The 18669-nt window shown below is 42.0% G+C and overlaps 1 protein-coding gene across 3 annotated transcripts; it reads left to right on the forward strand.

Moving 5' to 3' along the window:
- The first annotated feature begins 3149 nt into the window (after window positions 1–3149).
- On the forward strand, window positions 3150–16923 carry ARL14EP (ADP ribosylation factor like GTPase 14 effector protein). 3 transcript variants are annotated; one of them, XM_061381003.1, is made up of 4 exons: window positions 3150–3249; window positions 13003–13490; window positions 14735–14862; window positions 16385–16923. In XM_061381003.1, exons 2-4 carry the CDS (start codon window positions 13065–13067, stop codon window positions 16611–16613), a joined length of 783 nt encoding a protein of 260 aa, XP_061236987.1. In that variant the 5' UTR covers window positions 3150–3249; window positions 13003–13064; the 3' UTR covers window positions 16614–16923. The 3 variants fall into 3 exon arrangements, with proteins under 3 accessions (XP_061236987.1, XP_061236988.1, XP_061236989.1); XM_061381004.1 differs by lacking the exon at window positions 3150–3249 and adding an exon at window positions 3346–3545; XM_061381005.1 differs by lacking the exon at window positions 3150–3249 and adding an exon at window positions 11967–12122.
- Window positions 16924–18669: the final 1746 nt, after the last annotated feature.

Below are 18669 nucleotides of genomic sequence, written 5' to 3' on the forward strand. Positions count from 1 at the left end.
CTGCTTTATTGACTATGCCAAAGCCTTTGACTGTGTGGATCACAATAAACTGTGGAAAAGTCTGAAAGAGATGGGAATACCAGACCACCTGACCTGCCTCTTGAGAAATCTGTATGCAGGTCAGGAAGCAACAGTTAGAACTGGACATGGAACAACAGACTGGTTCCAAATAGGAAAAGGAGTACGTCAAGGCTGTATGTTGTCACCTGCTTATTTAACTTATATGCAGAGTACATCATGAGAAACGCTGGGCTGGAAGAAGCACAAGCTGGAATCAAGATTGCCAGGAGAAATATCAATAACCTCAGATATGTAGATGACACCACCCTTATGGCAGAAAGTGAAGAGGAACTAAAAAGCCTCTTGATGAAAATGAAAGAGGAGAGTGAAAAAGTTGGCTTGAAGCTCAAATTCAGAAAACTAAGGAGGTGTTAGGAAGAACAATAGATTCACTGCAGAAAACAACCGACAGTAGGTGTTCCCTGGTGGCTGAGTAGTAAAAAAAAAAAAATCTGCCTGTAATACAAGACATGTGGCAGGAGCTAAGGGTTTCATCCCTGGATCCAGAAAATCTCCTGGAGAAGGAAATGGCAACCCACTCCAGTATTCTTGCTGGGATAATCCCATGGACAGAGGAGCCTGGTGGGCTAGAGTCCATGGGGTCACCAAAGAGTGGGACAAGACTTAGCAACTAGAACAACAATCAAGAACATTTTGGCTTTGGTGGCTCTTATTTCCCTGACCCAGTTTTTCACTCAGCTGTGTTAGGGTTCACAAGGGGCTCATAGTGAATAGTTAAAATATGGCCCATCGTGGTGACCTGACAAACAAGGAATAAAGTCATAGTGGCCACATTGCCCTGGTGGGCATTCTGTTTCTCCCGTATGGCAATATCCTGTTTTTCCCTGCTGGTACCAGTTTCTCAAGACTACCTGACGACCCCAACAGTGAGACTCCTTCAACTACATGACCACAAGACCCCAGCTGCTGGCTAAAGATAAACTGAGGCCCCCTCCCTCTGGGGCACAATTTCCCATCAATAGGGTATAAGAAGCATTGGCTTTAAAAAGAGGGCACTGGTTTTTCTCTAAGGCCAGTCTCTTTCTTCTTTCTTCCTATAATAAATCTTTCTCTGCCTGACTGCCTTGCTTTCTCTCTTTTTCTCCACGTTTGCCTTACAGGCTGGTTAGTGGGGCAGGGCAGGGTAGGACGGGGGTCCTCCTACCCCTACCTGAAAATATTTGAAGGCGTAGCCCCTTAGCTAAGAGATGGAGGGCCCTCAAAAATTCCAGGTGAATAAATCTGCTTTAAAAATTCACTTCAGTTCAGTAGCTCAACTCTCTGAAACCACATGGGCTGCAGCACGCCAGGCTTCCCTGTCCATCACCAACACTCGGAGCTTACTCAAACTCATGTCCATCGAGTTGGTGATGCCATCCAACCATCTCATTCTCTGTCGTCTCCTTCTCCTCCCGCCTTCAATCTTTTCCAGCATCATTGTCTCTTCCAGTGAGTCAGTTCTTCCCATCAGGTGGCCAAAGTATTGGAGTTTCAGTTTCAACATCAGTCTTCAGTGATCAATGCCAAGAAATAGAGGAAAACAATAGAATGGGAAAGACCAGAGATCTCTTCAAGAAAATTAGAAATACCAAGGGAACATTTCATGCAAAGATGGGCTCAATAAAGAACAGAAATGGTATGGACCTAACAGAAGCAGAAGATATGAAGAAGAGATGGCAAGAATACACAGAAGAACTTTACAAAAAAGATCATCATGACCCAGATAACCACAATGCTGTGATCACTCACCTAGAGCCAGACATCCTGGAATGTGAAGTCAAGTGGGCCTTAGAAAGCATCACTATGAACAAAGCTAGTGGAGGTGATGGAATTTCAGTTGAGCTATTTCAAATCCTGAAAGATGATGCTGTGAAAGTGCTGCACTCAATATGCCAGCAAATTTGGAAAACTCAGCAGTGGCCACAGGACTGGAACAGGTCAGTTTTCATTCCAATCCCAAAGGAAGGCAATGCCAAAGAAATGTTCAAACTACCTCATAATTGCACTCATCTCACACGCTAGCAAAGTAATGCTCAAAATTCTCCAAGCCAGGCTTTAAAAATTAATGAGCTCCTAATTGGTACAGACAATAAGGATACAAGAAAGACAACACTTTTTGTTCTCCTCAGAAAATTTGCAAGTGTCTTCCTGGTTCCTACACGAAGGAATGCTTCGTCCCTTCAGTCCTGTCCTTCGTCCCTTCAGTCCTGTCCAACCCTTTCCGACCCAACGGACTGTACCGCACCAGACTCCTCTGTCGATGGGATTCTCCAGGCAAGAACACTCGAGCGGGTTGCCATGCCTTTTCCAGGCGATCTTCCTAACTCAGGGATCGAACCCACGTCTTTTATGTCTCCTGCATTATTAGTAGGCGGGTTCTTTACCATTAGCGCCGCCTGGGAGGCCTCCTATTTCACTCGAAGTAATAAACAGCTATTCTCATAGTTTATAATGGGATTCCCAGGTGGCGCTAGTGGTAAAGAGACAGAAGGAATAAGGGTTCGATCCTTCGTTCAGGAAAAGCCCCTGGAGGAGAAATGGGAACCCACTCCAGTATCCTCGCCTGAAGAATCCCATGGACAGAGGGGCCAGCAAGTTACAGTTCACCGAGTCACAAAGAGTCGGACACGACTGAGCCAGTGAGCATACACATTCTGATAGTTTATAACAAAGGGGATGCATTTTGGAATATATTTCGCTTGAATTAAGTAAATCATAAAATGGGAGACCTCATACAGAGGGCCTTCTTAAGGTGTTTTGAATTCACTCACTTCTTCAGGGATTAGGAGGCTTGAGGTGCAAAGATTCTGCGTCACGCACAGACGTAGAAACTCGCGAACACAACTCAAGTTAGCGGAACTTGCATCTTGGTAAAGTTGACCCTAGGCACAATTCCCTAATGTCAAAGGAAAAAAAAAAAAATTCCGTCAGCATCTGAAGCAACTATTGCCTCACCTTGAATCATTCGCCAATTCATGCCGCCCCGCCCTTTCCGCCCCGGAGGCCGCCAAGCTCTGTTCCCCTCTAGACTTCTTTAGGGCCTCTCTTTATGGTAGCGCTGAGCCTCTCTAGCCTCCCTCGCCGTTCTCTCGGTGGTAAACTCCAGGAAGTGTTGAAAAGCGCGTACCCAGGCCACTCAGAGGCGGCGGTTATGGTGCGCACTGGGTCGGTGGAGAGCTCGAGCTAAAGGTAAACAGGGGCTAGAGGGGAGGGTCTGGGGCGTGGAGACGCGTTCCTGGGTGGGAGCGGGGCTCGGGCCAGCTGAGGGAGGGTCCCAAAGCAGAGGAGGGGGAGCACGTTGGACACGTGAGGGGAATTTTCAGCTGCGTTCTTGGGGCCTTCCGCGGCCTGCGGCCCTGCAGCGACCCCCTCTCCCTCCGGTCGATCTGCGGCCCCTTGTGTCGAAGTCAAGCACGGTTCCTGTCGACTCCGCGAGTTGTCGCCTCTCTTGGGGAGACCTGGAGCCGTCCTAATTTTGACTTAAGGTTTGTCTTATTTAGAGGAGAGCTTTTGTGGCTTAGAACCCCATCCACTGCTCTTTGGGTTTTATTTTTTAACTCAGAACCTTCCTAGTCCTAGCTGTTTGGTTGAGGCTGGAGGTCGAATAGTATTCTTTTCTCCATCCCGGTAGCATGAACATAATAGGGGCTCATACTCTGGATCTGGTGGCTTACAACATTCTCAAACAGCTGGTGAAAAGTAGGGTAGTTATGCATGCAATGCAGGAGACCCCGGTTCGATTCCTGGGTCGGGAAGATCCCCTGGAGAAGGGATAGGCTACCCTCTCCAGTATTCTTCGGCTTCCCTTGTGGCTCAGCTGGTAAAGAATCCTCCAGCAGTGCGGGAAACCCCGGTTGGATCCCTGGTTGGGAAGATCCCCTGGAAAAGGGAAGGGCTACCCACTCCAATATTCTGGCTTGGAGAATTCTATGGGCTGTATACTCAATGGGGTCGCAGAGAGTCTGACACGACTAAGCGACTTTCACTTTTTAAAACAATACTTTTACCTTTACAATCTTGTTCTTAGCAAGACTTCCCATACTTTGTCATTCCTAAAATGTTTTAGTTTCCCAGAGGGGAATCATTTATTGAAAAATATAAAAGATGAAACTTTTAAGTTGCGTGATAGTGGAGTAGGTATTCCCAGGCTCAGTTTTTGGAAGGAAGGAGGTTGGGATTCTAATCAGGCTAAAGAAACTGTTGCTTGGCAGATGGCTCAGTGGTAGAAACCGCCCGCCAATGCAGGAGATGCAGGTTGGTCTCTGGGTTGGAAGGATCCCTTGGAGAAGAAAATGGCAACCCACTCCAGTAGTCTTGCCTGGAAAATCCCAGACAGAGGAGTCTGTTGAGCTACAGTCCACAGGGTCACAAAAGAGTCTGGATGTGACTAACTCAACAAAGAAAGTGTTAAGGACTTTAAACTACTGCTCCGAAGAGAAGAAGCCCCTAGGGAAGGGTGTGTGGGAGGAATGCCATCACTGTGCTTGTGACCACAGGATTGAAATTGGGATAGTTGCAGGATCCTGAGCATCTGGTTATACTGATTTGGGGGCGATTCAGCCTTCTCCGTGTGAGATTCTGGCAGTTTGAGGAACATGGATTCATTCGAAAGAAGCTACAGCTGTAACAGGACCCAGATGATTCCTGGCCCCTCATGGAGCTTAGTATGTAATGGAAAAAACTAACAGGAAAGAAGAAAGCCAGTGATGAGTGCTATAAAAAGGGAAGTCCCTGAACTTCCTTCTTCTTTTTACTTAAGTGATATAGAAAATAACACCATATAGCTCCTGTCTTCCAACAGCTGAGAAGTAATAGAGGCAAAGTTTCAAACAGAGGAAAAAGAATCTGTAACAATAGAATTTGGGTAAGGCATGCCAGAAAGATGAATATGGGCACACTGTCTTGAAGGATTAATTAGCATTGCCTGGCTTTCCGAGCATAGAGAACAGTGAAAGTGAGAGTCGTGCAATCATGTCCGCCTTCTTCCGGGGATCTTCCCAACCCAGGGATGGAACCCAGGTCTCCTGCATTGCAGGAGGATTCTTTACCAGCTGAGCCACCAGGGAAGCCCCAATATGAAGACTTAAAATGTAACAGAAATTTTCAGGTAGTGTAGTTTGACCTGCATTGTGTGATGTTTGAACCAATAATGCCATGCTCAGTGTCCAGACATTTGTTTTCTAGGAAGAGGTGAGTGTTTTCCACACATTAGCTTACAATTCAAGGTCACAATCACTTACCCAACATCTATATTGAGTATTAAGTTAATTGTGGTTGTTGTTCAGTCCCTAAGTCTTGTCTGACTCTTACGCAACCCCATGGACTATAGCCTGCCAGGCTCCTCTGTTCATGGGATTTCCCAGGCAAGAATACTGGAGTAGGTTGCCATTTCCTTCTCCATAGTATTATAAGTAGTATTAAGTACTGTTAATTAATCTGTTTAAAAAAACTGAAGTACTGTTAAAAAATTAAAGTATTGTTCATCTCCAGGAGTAGTTAGTAGTGCTTGACAGTTTTGACCACATCCAGAATTCAGATAAAATAAAGAGAGCTTTACTCATTCGTCTTGGTCTGTAAACCATCCCTCAGTTGTTGAATTCGAAGTATTCTGTTCTCTTTGACCTTTAAGGACCCTAGGAATAGAGACAAATCACAAATGGAGTTTAGAGACCTGAAAGGTTTGCTGAGTTGTTCCCAATACGAGCACTGTACAGTATATCAAAGTCTTAGTCGTTCTTGCAATAAAGTGTTAGTCGTCTCCAACTTTTTGTGACCCCTTGGACTGTAGTCTGCCAGGCTCCTTTGTCCGTGGGATTTCCCAGACAAGAATCCTGGAGTGGGTTGCCATTTCCTTCAGGGGATCTTCCAGACCCATGGGTTGAACCTGGGTCTCTCACATTATAGGCAGAATCTTTACCACCTGAGCCACCAGGGGAACATTATTGTGCAATATATAGATGGGACTTATTGTTTTAATCCAGTCACCCCACCCCTGTGTGGTTCATTTCATCTCCTTACATTTAAAGTGATTATTGATAGGTATGTGTGTTCAGTGCAGTTCAGTTCAGTCACTCAGTCGAGTCCAACGCTTTGTGACCCCATGAACTGCAGCATAGCAGGCCTCCCTGTCCATCACCAACTCCCAGAGTTTACCATACTCATGTCTATTGAGTCAGTGATGCCATCCAACCATCTCATCCTCTGTCGTCCCCTTCTCCTCCCTCCTTCAGTCTTTCCCAGCATCAAGGTCTTTTCACATGAGTCAGTTCTTTGAATTAGGTGGCCAAAGTTTTGGAGTTGCAGCTTCAGCATCAGTTCTTCCAATGAACACTCAGGACTGATCTCCTTTAGGATGGACTGGTTGTATCTCTTTGCAGTCCAAGGGAATCTCAAGAATCTTCTCCAACACCACACTTCAAAAGCATCGATTCTTCGGGGCTCAGCTTTATTTATAGTCCAACTCTCACATCCATACATGACTACTGGAAAAACGATAGCCTTGACTAGACGGACCTTTGTTGACAAAGTAATGTCTCTACTTCTTAATATGCTTTCTAGGTTGGTCATAACTGTCCTTCCAAGGAGGAAGCATCTTTTAATTTCATGGCTGCAGGTTCCATCTGCAGTGATTTTGGAGCCCAAGAAAATAAAGTCTCTCACAGTTTTCCCATCTGTTTGCCATGAAGTGATGGGACCAGATGCCATGATCTTCGTTTTCTGAATGTTGAGCCTTAAGCCAACTTTTTCACTCTTTTCTTTCACTTTCATCAAGAGGCTCTTCAGTTCTTCTTCACTTTCTGCCATAAGGGTGGTGTCATCTGCATATCTGAGGTTATTGCTATTTCTTTCAGCAATCTTGATTCCAGCTTGTGCTTCCTCTAGCCCAGCGTTTCTCATGATGTACTGTGCATATAAGTTAAATAAGCAGTGTGACAATATACAGCCTTGACATACTCCTTTTTCTATTTGGAACCAGTCTGTTATTCCGTGTCCAGTTCTAACTGTTGCTTCCTGACCTGCATACAGATTTCTGAGGAGGCAGGTCATGTGCTCTGGTATTCCCATCTCTTAAAGAATTTTCCACAGTTTATTGTGATCCACACAGTCAGAGGCTTTGGCATAGTCAGTAAAGCAGAAATAGATGTTTTTCGGGAACTCTCTTGCTTTTTCGATGATCCAGCAGATGTTGGCAATTTGATCTCTGGTTCCTCTGCCTTTTCTAAAACCAGCTTGAAATCTGGAAGTTCAGGGTTCATGTATTGTTGAATCCTGGCTTGTAGAATTTTGAGCATTACTTTGCTAGCGTGTGAGATGAGTACAATTGTGCGACAGTTTGAACATTCTTTGGCATTGCCTTCTTTAGGGATTGGAATGAAAACTGACCTTTTCCATGTACCTATTGCCGTTCTGTTGATTGTTTCTGGTTGTTTTTGTAGTTCTTCTCTTGGTCTCTCCTCTAGTGGTTTGATGATTTATTTTTTCAGTGTTACTTTTGGATTTCTTTCTGGTTTTTGTGTATCTGTTGTAGGTTTGTGGTTACCATAGGTTCATATATATTGACATATAATAATAACGTGTGTGTGCACATATATATATATATAAATTCCCAAGCATGCGTGCTAAGTCACTTCAGTCGTGTCGGACTCTGTGCAACCCTGTGGACTATAGCCCGCCAGGCTCCTCTGTCCATAGGATACTGCACGCAAAAACACTGGAGTGGGTTGCCATGCCCTCTTCCAGGGGATCTTCCTGACCCAGGGATCAAACCCGCATGTCTCCCTGGTACCTTAGACTGCAGCTACAGTTTCAGAAGTTCTCTGATCATTTGGCAGGCTCTTTAGGGTTAGTAAATGGATTCCCTTCATGATAGTGTAGGTGCCCTTGAAACAGCTGCTTTTTTGCTCTGTCCCAGGATGGGCAAGTCTGTGTACAGGCTCCTCAATGATATTCCTCCCTGCTGAAGACCCTTGTGGGGGATGGGTTTCCCATCGACACCATGTCTCTGTCTCTTTTACCCATCCTGTGTGATCCCTCTATCACTTGCTCTGCAGCCCTCAGTATTTCTTCGGCAGGAATTGATCTGTATGTAGGTACAAATTCAGCATGTTCATGTGAAGAGATAAGTTCAGGGTCTTCTACACTGTCATCTTTGACTGGATACTGTGGACTGTGTTATTGTCTGAAGTTTACTTTATGGTGCCTGGGTCTTGAGATTTAAGACTATTTCACTTAGCCATTTAACCCTTCTCTTGGTACCCATTCACATGTCCTATAGGTAGTATTTGAGGATAATGGGCACAAAAAGTTGACAGTTGCAAGAGGCATGACGTGTGTGTGCACTCTCCGGTGTGCACGCACCCAGGCCTGAAACTGCTGATTTGCATAGGAGGGGTGAATGGAATTATTATTATTATTTTATTAAATAAAAGATAAATGGGAAAATGCCTTATAAATTGTTCCTATACTGAAAAAAGACATTTTTCATGAAAGGGAAAGATTCTTAAAAGTTGACCTAAAAATACATTTAAGTTTTTTGTTTGGTTAAAGTTCCTCTTAATGTGATTTTTTTCCTACTAACTTCAAGAGTGGTAACAAAGCACAGGCTGTATTAGGGAACTTGGCACATTGGAACGTATTGTCATATCTCCCCTATAGTTCAGGGAAGAAAACAATGAGTTCCCTAATTATTTCCCGTGTCCCTCTGCTGTGTTAGTGGTAGTGATGATTGTGATGGTGCTGCTTTAACCCCCGTAGGAGGCCTGTGATCGGGTCCTAGAGCTCATGGGATTAGGAAAACCTGCTAGCATTGTGGCCTTGTTTGAGGCCACTTCTTCAGTGCACCTACCCTACCTACCTTAGAGTTGGGTAATGGATAGCAAGAGAAAATGCTTAAAACTTACTTCAAGGGATCTAGAAAAGATAATTTAAGTTTAAAAACCAAACTGGTAGATTAAAAGAACAGATTGGAAATGGCCATTGCGAAGAGTCAGGGTGGGCAAAGTGGGTGAAAAGGGGGTCAGAGCGTCCAGACTCCAGCTGTAAATAAGTAGTGGGGTGACGTCCAGCTGGATGACTAACTAGTAATTCTGTACTGCATGTTTAAAAGCTGCTGAGGGAGTAGACTTTAAAAGTTCTCATCAAAGAGAGAGAAATTTCTAACTGTGGTGACAGATATTAACTAAACTTACTGTGTGGATCATTTTGCAATATGTACAAATACTGCATTGTTTCATCTGAAACTAATATAATGTGTCAATACCTCAGTTTTTTAAAAAGGCGTATTCCCTGAGCTGTCAGTGTTCACATCATATGAGGAGCAAATATCCAGTACTTGTGTTTACTACCTCAGGTATAGAAGAATGAAGTCTAACAAATCTATATTTACTTCTTTCTCTCTCCACTCTTCTGGGAGTGCGATAAAAATATTGAAAGTTAATCTTAGAATCACAAAACATACTCTGTTTAGTTACTCTGTTTAGAAAGTATTGGCAGTTCTAAAGCAAGAGAAAATTGAGAATGCAGAACTTTTTAAAGAAAGGGTCAAATAATAAAATCCGGAGTTAGTAGGGAGAGACTTTATTGAAAGCATTATTGCCAGAGGGGAAAAGAGATTATTGCAGTGGAAAGAATTCTCTGACCAAAAGATTTACCAGCTTCTCAGGGGAGGAGTAAACAGTGCTTGGAACAGAACTGCTTGGTCTGATTGTAGATCCCAGATTGTTTTAGCCTGAGGCCAGCTTTTTCTCTGGAGGGATTCCTTGCTGGCTCTGGCCGAGGTTATACCAAAGTTCAGGGGCCTAGAGGAAGGAGAGAAACTTAAAATATGGTTAGCTATATTTTTCCAATTTTGTTTCAGTTGATTATTTCAGCAAGCAATTCAGCTAATTACTCACAAATTTATAAATGAGACAATGGGGATTTGGAGGTCCTTTGTTCTGGTCATAGGTAAACAGTGGGATGTTCTTGAGTCTTACAGAAGCCATACAGAGAGTAGGAGGGTTTCTTTAGGCAGGCCTGTTCAAGAACCAGTAGTACAGGTCTCAGGTAAAATTTAACTTGTTAAAAGGCATTTTTCTATTTGAAGTGGAAAATGTACAAATAAAGTTCATTGGAACATTTATATAGGAAGGCCTTAGGATACTCATTGACATTCAGGAATTAATAATCCTACATCACTCAGTGTAGTTTGAAAGTACTTACAGACCGATCTCACTTGTACCATAGTGAAATTTTCCTGAAAGAGGGGTAGGGAGGGGAGGGTGGAAAACCAATCTAAAGTAATCAGGTCTAAATGAACACGTTTAGGGCTTATTTGGTATATGGTTTACATCCAGTCCCATAAGAAGCTGGTTTTTATTTTTTTTTTCCTTCTGTGAGAAATACTAGATATTGTGCTGGTCTAAGTGACTTGGCTGGAGCAAATTAAACTTTTCCTATGTTTAATGTATTTTCCATTAAAAAAAAAGAGGGAGGAAGTAAAATTGTGACTGTGACACTGGTATAAAATCAGTAGTGCCTGGTTTTTATTTTCCTTATTAACAAGGGGATTGGTAAAATGTTATAACCAGTTCAAATGATAGAACAGACACATTTATTGATCAGGAATATTGAAATAAATGAGCAAGTAGAGGCAAAACTGTCTTCTTCCACAGTGGGCCAGGGGAGTCAGTTGTACCTCTAACAGAATTTACCAGAATATGGACAAGAATTGTTCTGCATTGCTGTTAGTTACATACAGTTGTCAGGTGTAAAATAGCTCAAAGGCAGCGAAAGATGCAGAGCTCTCATGTAATCAGAATGTGACAACCTGAAGGTTGTACTCTCAACAGTGCAGTTTTCCACTGAAGCCAGGTATTTTTCTCCAAATCTAGTTTATGAAATTTACAGCTCCCTCTCCCCCTCTCAAATAATCTTCCCTTAAGTATCAGACTTCCTAGAAGGCAAGTGCATGTCTGTATGTGTTTCTTACTCTTTTTTGGTGTATTCTGTAAATATAGAAGATGCTTGGTGAATGTTCTGTTAATTGAATTATCTATAGTAGTGCATCTCAAACTGTTATGTGCTTATGTATCATCTGGGGATTTATTTTTTGAATGAGATTCTAATTCACTGAGCCCACTGAGATCTCTCTTTTCTCATAAGTTCCCTGCTGATGCTAGTACTAGTTCATGGACAATAAATAGTAATGTATTTAAGGAAGACATTGTGCTGTGTTGTGCTCATTCACTTCAGTCGTGTCTGACTCTTTGCCACCCTATGGGTGCTAGCCCGACGGGCTCCTCTGTCCACGGTATTCTCCAGGCAAGAATACTGGAGTGGGTTGCCATGCACTCTGCCAGGGGATCGTCCCAACCCAGGGATGGAACCCATTTCTCTTATGTCTACTGTATTGGTGGGCAGGTTCTTTACCACTCGTGTCACTTGGGAAGCCTTGGCAAACATAGCACCATGCTGCAAGTGAGGAGAAGGCAGTGGCGCCCCACTCCAGTACTCTTGCCTGGAAAATCCCATGGGCGGAGGAGCCTGGTGGGCTGCAGTCCTTGGGGTTGCAAAGAGTTGGACACGACTGAGTGACTTCACTTTCACTTTTCACTTTCATGCATTGGAGAAGGAAATGGCAGCTTGCATGGAGAATCCCAGGGATGGGGGAGCCTGGTGGGCTGCCATCTATGGGGTCGCACAGAGTTGGACACGGCTGAAGTGACTTAGCAGTAGCAGCAGCAAGTGAAGAGAACAACATGAGACTACTAGACTACCACTTGAAGGAAAAAAAAAATACTAATTGTGGGTGACATTGCCAGAGCACAGGCCTAAGTGAGCAGAAGAAACAGTTGCTTGGAAACAAATTCTGAGAACTCATATTAGAATCTTAGCCTAAGGGAGGGGAAGAGAAGGGAGAACATTGGGAGTTACTACAGGGGAGGAGTAACCAGAGGGGGTAGGTGTTAGAAAGCAGACAGCAGCCACTGAAATCAATGCCTGAAATTTTGTGCTTCTTGAGCTAACCTTTTTCTTTTTCATTTTTTAAAGCAGTGTTTGAATGTAAAACTGCTTTGATTCAGGTGTGTACACTTTTATCATGACAGTTTCACTCAAGTGAATGGTTCCAGTATGCCATTGAGCTTTAAGCAGTGTGAAAAATACTTTTTATACTGCAACTGGTCTTGTCTTCTTTCAGACGGGGCACTTTAATTTTTACCTGAGGAGGTCCTGTAATTTGTTCATCGGTGGTAGTTCAGCTTTCTTTTAACAGCACAGAAGAGGTGGGAGATAATGTGGAACTGGCACCAAAGAAAGATCTCTACGTACTAGAAGATGGGGAGAGGGAAGGCACGGTAAATGAGGCTGCCAAGTTTAGCAAATAAAACATAGGAGGAAACCCAGTTAAATTTTAACTTCAGAGAAGCAACAAATGACTTTTTAGCAATATTTGTGATATAATTTAAATTGTTTATGCATTATCTAAAATTCAAATTTAACTGAGCATCCTGTATTTTATCTAATAGTAAATAATTCTACCCTAACAGTGATACCTGAGAGATCCCACACATTGTTCTAATGATAATAGCTTTATAGTAAATAAATTTCTTATTTTGATTTCCTTCAAGATTATCTTGGCTTTCTTGAACCTTTACACTTCCATAGACTAGCTTCCTAAATTCTGGGTGGTGGGGGATTTGTGGAATACCTGGTGAAATTTGGTTTAGAATCATACTGAATTTATAGATAAATTCCTGTAGAATTGACATATTTACTATAGTCACACTTGCCATGATTGCTTTCTTATGTTTTTGTAGGCTTTTGGTAAATGTCTTTCTATTCCTTGCTTGCTAAGAGTTTTCTTTTTATTATGCAGGCCTTGCATTTTCTCAAATGCTTTTTCAGCTTCTCAGATAAAATTTTTGCAGCACAAATCTGACTGTCTTTAATGTTTTTCTCTAGGGTGATCTGCTAGAGAGTGATCTCTAGGTGAAAATCAGAAAGGAAATTTACTATAATCAAGCATGATGGATCCATGTTCAGTTGGAGTCCAGCTTCGAACCACAAATGAGTGCCATAAAACCTATTATACTCGTCATACAGGTTTCAAGACTTTGCAAGAATTGTCATCAAATGACATGCTTCTACTTCAGTTGAGAACTGGAATGACACTTTCTGGGAACAATACAATCTGCTTCCATCATGCAAAAGTTTACATCGACAGATTTGAGGATTTGCAGAAGTCATGTTGTGACCCATTTAACATACACAAAAAACTAGCCAAAAAAAATTTACATGTAATTGATTTAGATGATGCCACTTTTCTGAGTGCAAAATTTGGAAGACAGCTTGTACCTGGTTGGAAGCTTTGTCCAAAATGTACACAGATAATCAATGGAAGTGTGGATGTTGATTCTGAAGACCGGCAGAAAAGAAAACCTGACTCAGACGTATGTAGAGTCGATTTTTTCTCTGCTACTTCTACAATGTAGGGTTTTATTTAATTATAAAGAAATCATTTATATCACTTTATTACAGTTGGCCCTTAAACAACACAGGTTTGAACTGTGCAGGTCCACTTATATGTGGACTTCTTTCAGTCAGTACAGCACTATTACAATCTGTGGTTGGTTGAATCCAAAGACGCAAGGGCCAACTCTGGGACTGGAGTAGCAGCCTAGCATTTTGGTATCCAGAACTGATAGTGGGACCAATTCCACTAGAATATCAAGGGATGGACTTGAATGCAGTGAATGTAAAGTTGGGGAGGTGAAAATAGATGATGTTTTCTAAATATTTGTGGAAACCCAGATTGTATGGTAAAGAGAGTTGGCTTGGGGAAAGAATAATATAATATTCCCTAGACTTTCAAGCGGCAACTCCTAGTGCTCAGACATTCTGGCATTGCCAGAGCTTAACAATCTTAGCTCTTTTTCTGATACAGAAGTAACTCAGTGGGTTATGCCTGCCAGCAAGAGTTTGAAATACAGCAGAATGAATTCCCTTTTTTATGAAAGACTTGAAAACTGCTGCTCTAAAAGGAACTTTGTGACTTGAAATAATTGTTTCTTATTTCAGCCTTTCTTTTGACTTTGGCACTATCCCATTCTTATCTGGGTTTTTAAGATGTTTGTGAATTTCCTTTGCGTCTAGCTCTGAATTCTTGTTATGGTCAAGGCTAATTTTAGGACTCCCTACTGTCAAAAAGCATACATTTTTACATTGCAAGTATTAAATATCTTATAACTCTCTTCCTTATTCACATGCCTACATTTAGATTATTTAACCATTATCAGAACAGTTTAAGATTTCATAAAGCTTTCTGGTGTAGAACAAGGACTGGTATGTCAAAGGAGGACTTGTCAAATTTTCTATTTATAAGCAATTTATAATTCTTGCTGCTGGCATATTTTTCTCAATTTTCTCCTTTCTATTATATTAATAAACCAAATTAAAAGATAATTAAAATTTTAAATTATATGTAGTGCTTTTCCTTTGTTATCCCCTCAAAGGCATAGCTCCAGGACCCAGTATAAATTTTGTTACATTTGGGCACTAAAACTTTTTTCTTTCTTTTTTACAAGTTCCAGACTGTCTTCCCGGCTAAGAAATAATCTGGATTAATGTTAAGTGAAATATCTGTGTATGGTTTGATATTAAGATTTGAGTTAATAATTTGTTAACTTTTATTCAGGGAAGAACTGCTAAAGCTTTGAGGTCATTACAATTTGCAAATCCAGGAAAGCAAACTGAATTTGCTCCAGAAACTGGTAAAAGAGAAAAAAGAAGGCTTACCAAAAATGCAACAGCTGGTTCAGACAGGTACACTATGTGTTGTTTAAGTCATATGTTAGCTTGCCTCACATCTGCATTGTTTTCCTATCTTTCTCTTACAAGTTTTGAATTTTCTGGTTAGATAGTTTAAATTCGATAATCTGGAATTAGTAAGAACCCCCAAGGGTCTCATAGAAAATTAAGGTGTTCCCTTCCACTCTAAAAAAATTTTTTTGTTTCTAAGAAAGTCTCAATGAAGTGCATTTATATAATCTTTTTGGCACAGTAATTAAAATAATTTAAGCACACTATACTTCTTGTAACTAAAATAATTATTTGAAAAGCATTAATACATCAGTTGTATGTCTCTGCTCTATAGGTGGCAACTAAAACAAATTTTGTGAGAATGCAAGGTTGTTTTTTATTTTTTAATGTCTAAAATAGAAATGGGCTTCCCCGGTGGTTCAGTGGTAAAGAATCTGCCTGCAGTGCAGGAACCACAGGAGACATGGGTTTGAGTTGGGGAGATCTGGAGGAGGGCATGGCAACCCACTCCAGTATTCTTGTGTGGAGAATCCCGTGGACAGAGCCTGGCAGACTGTAGTCCATGGGGTGAAAAAGAGCGGGACATGACTGAATGACTTAGGACACATTTTCTAAGAGAAAGAGTCCTTGTATATAGAATGTCCTCAAGCAAGGATTACTTAAGCTTCCCTAGTGGCTCAGACGATAAAGAATCTGTCTGCAATGCAGGAGTCCTGGGTTCAATCCCTGGGTTGGGAAGATCCCCTGGAGGAGGGCATGGCAACCCACTCCAGTATTCTTGGCTGGAGAATCCCCATTGACCGAGGAGCCTGGCGGGCTGCAGTCCATGGGGTCACAGAGAGACAGACATGACTGAACTTCTAAGCATAGCAAAATAGAAACAATTTTGGTGTAGTTAATAGAACGAACAAGAAAGCTAAATTGTTTAGAATATGATTTTTTAAATTGAGCATTTCTAAAATACAAATTGACAAAGCAATGTTAGTGTAATCATCCAGAATTATTTTTTATACAGGCCATTATTCCATCTGTGAAGGTTTTCCATTGAGTCATTAGGTGCTTTGAGGCCAGATTTGCTAGTCTGTCAAAGAACAAGAAACAGATTAATTGCAGTATAAAAAACAGCTGGATGGTATACTGTGATAAAAATAAAGCTGTGTTCACAAAGCAGTAAAGAGATTGGTTGCTAATAAAATGCACCACTATTACCTAGTCTTTTCTTTTTGGTAAGGGATAAATAGTTTTAGCAGCTATATTATTATTTTTGGACACATTTCGCCTGCATTCCTTTGGATATGTTTCAACCCTTTACAAGAGAGGGCCTTCTTCTCACAAGCAGTTTGTTAACTGTTAATTGTAGAGTAACTTTGAGTCAGGTAACCCAGGTATCAGTTTGGCAAAGTTTCATCTATAATCCGAAACATTTTATCTCCCTTACATTTTTTTTATTACCCTATTGTCAACTAAATATTCAGAAATGAAATATGCATGAAGTGTATAACTTGCCTTGTGTTTTGTATTACAGACAGGTGATCCCGGCAAAGAGTAAGGTCTACGATAGCCAGGGTCTCCTGATTTTCAGTGGAATGGACCTCTGTGACTGCCTCGATGAAGACTGCTTAGGCTGTTTCTATGCTTGTCCTGCCTGCGGTTCTACCAAATGTGGTGCCGAATGCCGCTGTGATCGAAAGTGGCTATATGAGCAAATTGAAATCGAAGGAGGAGAAATAATTCATAACAAACATGCTGGATAATTTGTGGTGTCCGATTGTGACCCTTTCTGTATTTCTAAAGTTCTGTAATTCTAAGATACATGTTAAAGTTGGTTTTGCCAAATCACACATATGTACTCAGTGTGCACTAACACTGCCTTTGGGTACCTTAAGATAAATTATTCGATGTCAATTTAGATGGACTGTTTCATTACTCAGCAGTCATCTCTTTGAGCCTTTCTGGGTTAATGTAAAAAAGTAATGTATAGGCAGTCCTCTGTTTGTACAACTCCCATGTCCATAAATTTCCATGGCACTGATACAGTTAAATAAACCAGTTCCTTAACAGCAACAGTTCAAATTTCAGTTACTGTGGTATGTTAACTGTGAGTAGTTCCATGAGGTACGAACTTCCTGCTAGCTGTTAAGCTCTCAAATCAGTATGTAACGCGTGTACTTCAAGGTCAGTGACTGAGTAGTCAGATTACTTCTCAAATCCTGCTAGTGATTCATCGCTGCACGTCTATTACTCAGTTTGTTCAGACAGCAGAGCACGTAGTGGTGTTGTCTCCTTGTCACCCACATGACCTTTCATGTCAGGAGCCACGTTAGGCGTTACTGGCAAAATGGAGGCACGGCCCCAACCCCCTCCTCATCTCGCAGGCACGGCCCCGGGTTGAAGGAGGTAGGCCTTGTGATTCTGACTTGTTCTTTCCCTTCTTCGGTTGAGTTGGCTGGAAAGAATGTTAAGGTGCTTGAGAGAAGCATGAGAAAGCACAAAGCCTTCTACAGTTGTGCCCAGAATATAAAGTAACCATTGACATTTGTTCAAGGATCTTTACAAAGAATGTCCCAGGATGAGCACATAGGCCGCAGCTTGAGGCCAAGGATTGTTGTTTGAGACTTGTTTGTGAGGGAAATATTTATGGCAAAAGAAGTTTGTTGAGTTTAGGGTTTAGAAATAATTAAGAATAGCTAGAAGCCTTTTTCAGAGAAGGCAATGGCACCCCACTCCAGTACTCTTGCCTGGAAAATCCCATGGACAGAGGAGCCTGGTAGGCTGCAGTACATGGGGTTGCTAAAAGTTGGACACGACTGAGCGACTTCACTTTCACTTTTCACTTTTCATGCATTGGAGAAGGCAATGGCAACCCACTCCAGTGTTCTTGCCTGGAGAATCCCAGGGATGGGGGAGCCTGGTGGGCTGCTGTCTATGGGGTCGCACAGAGCTGGACACGACTGAAGCGACTTAGCAGCAGCAGAAGCCTTTTTAAGAGAGAGTGATCTTAAGATACTAGGGGCAAACAGGATTTAGAAAGATAAGAAATAAACAGGAATGTAGCATGAATTACAATGTAATCACAAGTTGAAAGTGAAGTCACTCAGACTTTTTGTGACCCCACGGACTGTAGCCTACCAGGCTTCTCCATCCATGGGATTTTCCAGGCAAGAGTCCTGGAGTGGATGGATTGCCATTTCCTTCTCCAGGGGATCTTCCCTACCCAGGGATTGAACCCGGGTCTACCACATTGTAGGCAGATGCTTTTATCGTCTGAGCCAGGGATGTTAATTACAGTCAATTTTGGTGGAGGAAGCTAAAAACTTCAAACCTCTGACCTAATGCTTTTGTCAAAGTATCAAAAAGAACCTGAAGCTTGAAATAAACATGTAGGTCCATACTGTGAGTCAGAGACTACATCATCCCCCACTGGCATCGCTCACCCATTCAGGCAGATTCCCTGGCTGCTGAAGCTGGACTCTGGCACTTTTACAAAGCGTGTAATCGGAAATGGCCAACAGAGACAAAATTGCAGTCAAGAAATGAAAATGATAAAGCTAGAGGTGAAACATGAATAGACGGGGTTATAGAAGGAATCACTGATCATGGGAATGTTGCCAGTGTTGCTATGCTAGAGCCTCTAGATGTGCAGCTAGAGGAACTTGGTGCAAGCAGACTCATCATAAATGAGGGTTGTGATGAAAAGGATGAACATGTCCCAGAGGTAACAAACTTCACATTAAAGCAAACTACAGAGATGGTTCCCAACATTGAAAACACAAACAATAACATAGTGGAAGCTAAACTTCCACATAGAAG

The sequence above is a fragment of the Bos javanicus genome, chromosome 15 (assembly GCF_032452875.1).
Source record: "Bos javanicus breed banteng chromosome 15, ARS-OSU_banteng_1.0, whole genome shotgun sequence".
Lineage (NCBI taxonomy): Eukaryota > Metazoa > Chordata > Mammalia > Artiodactyla > Bovidae > Bos > Bos javanicus.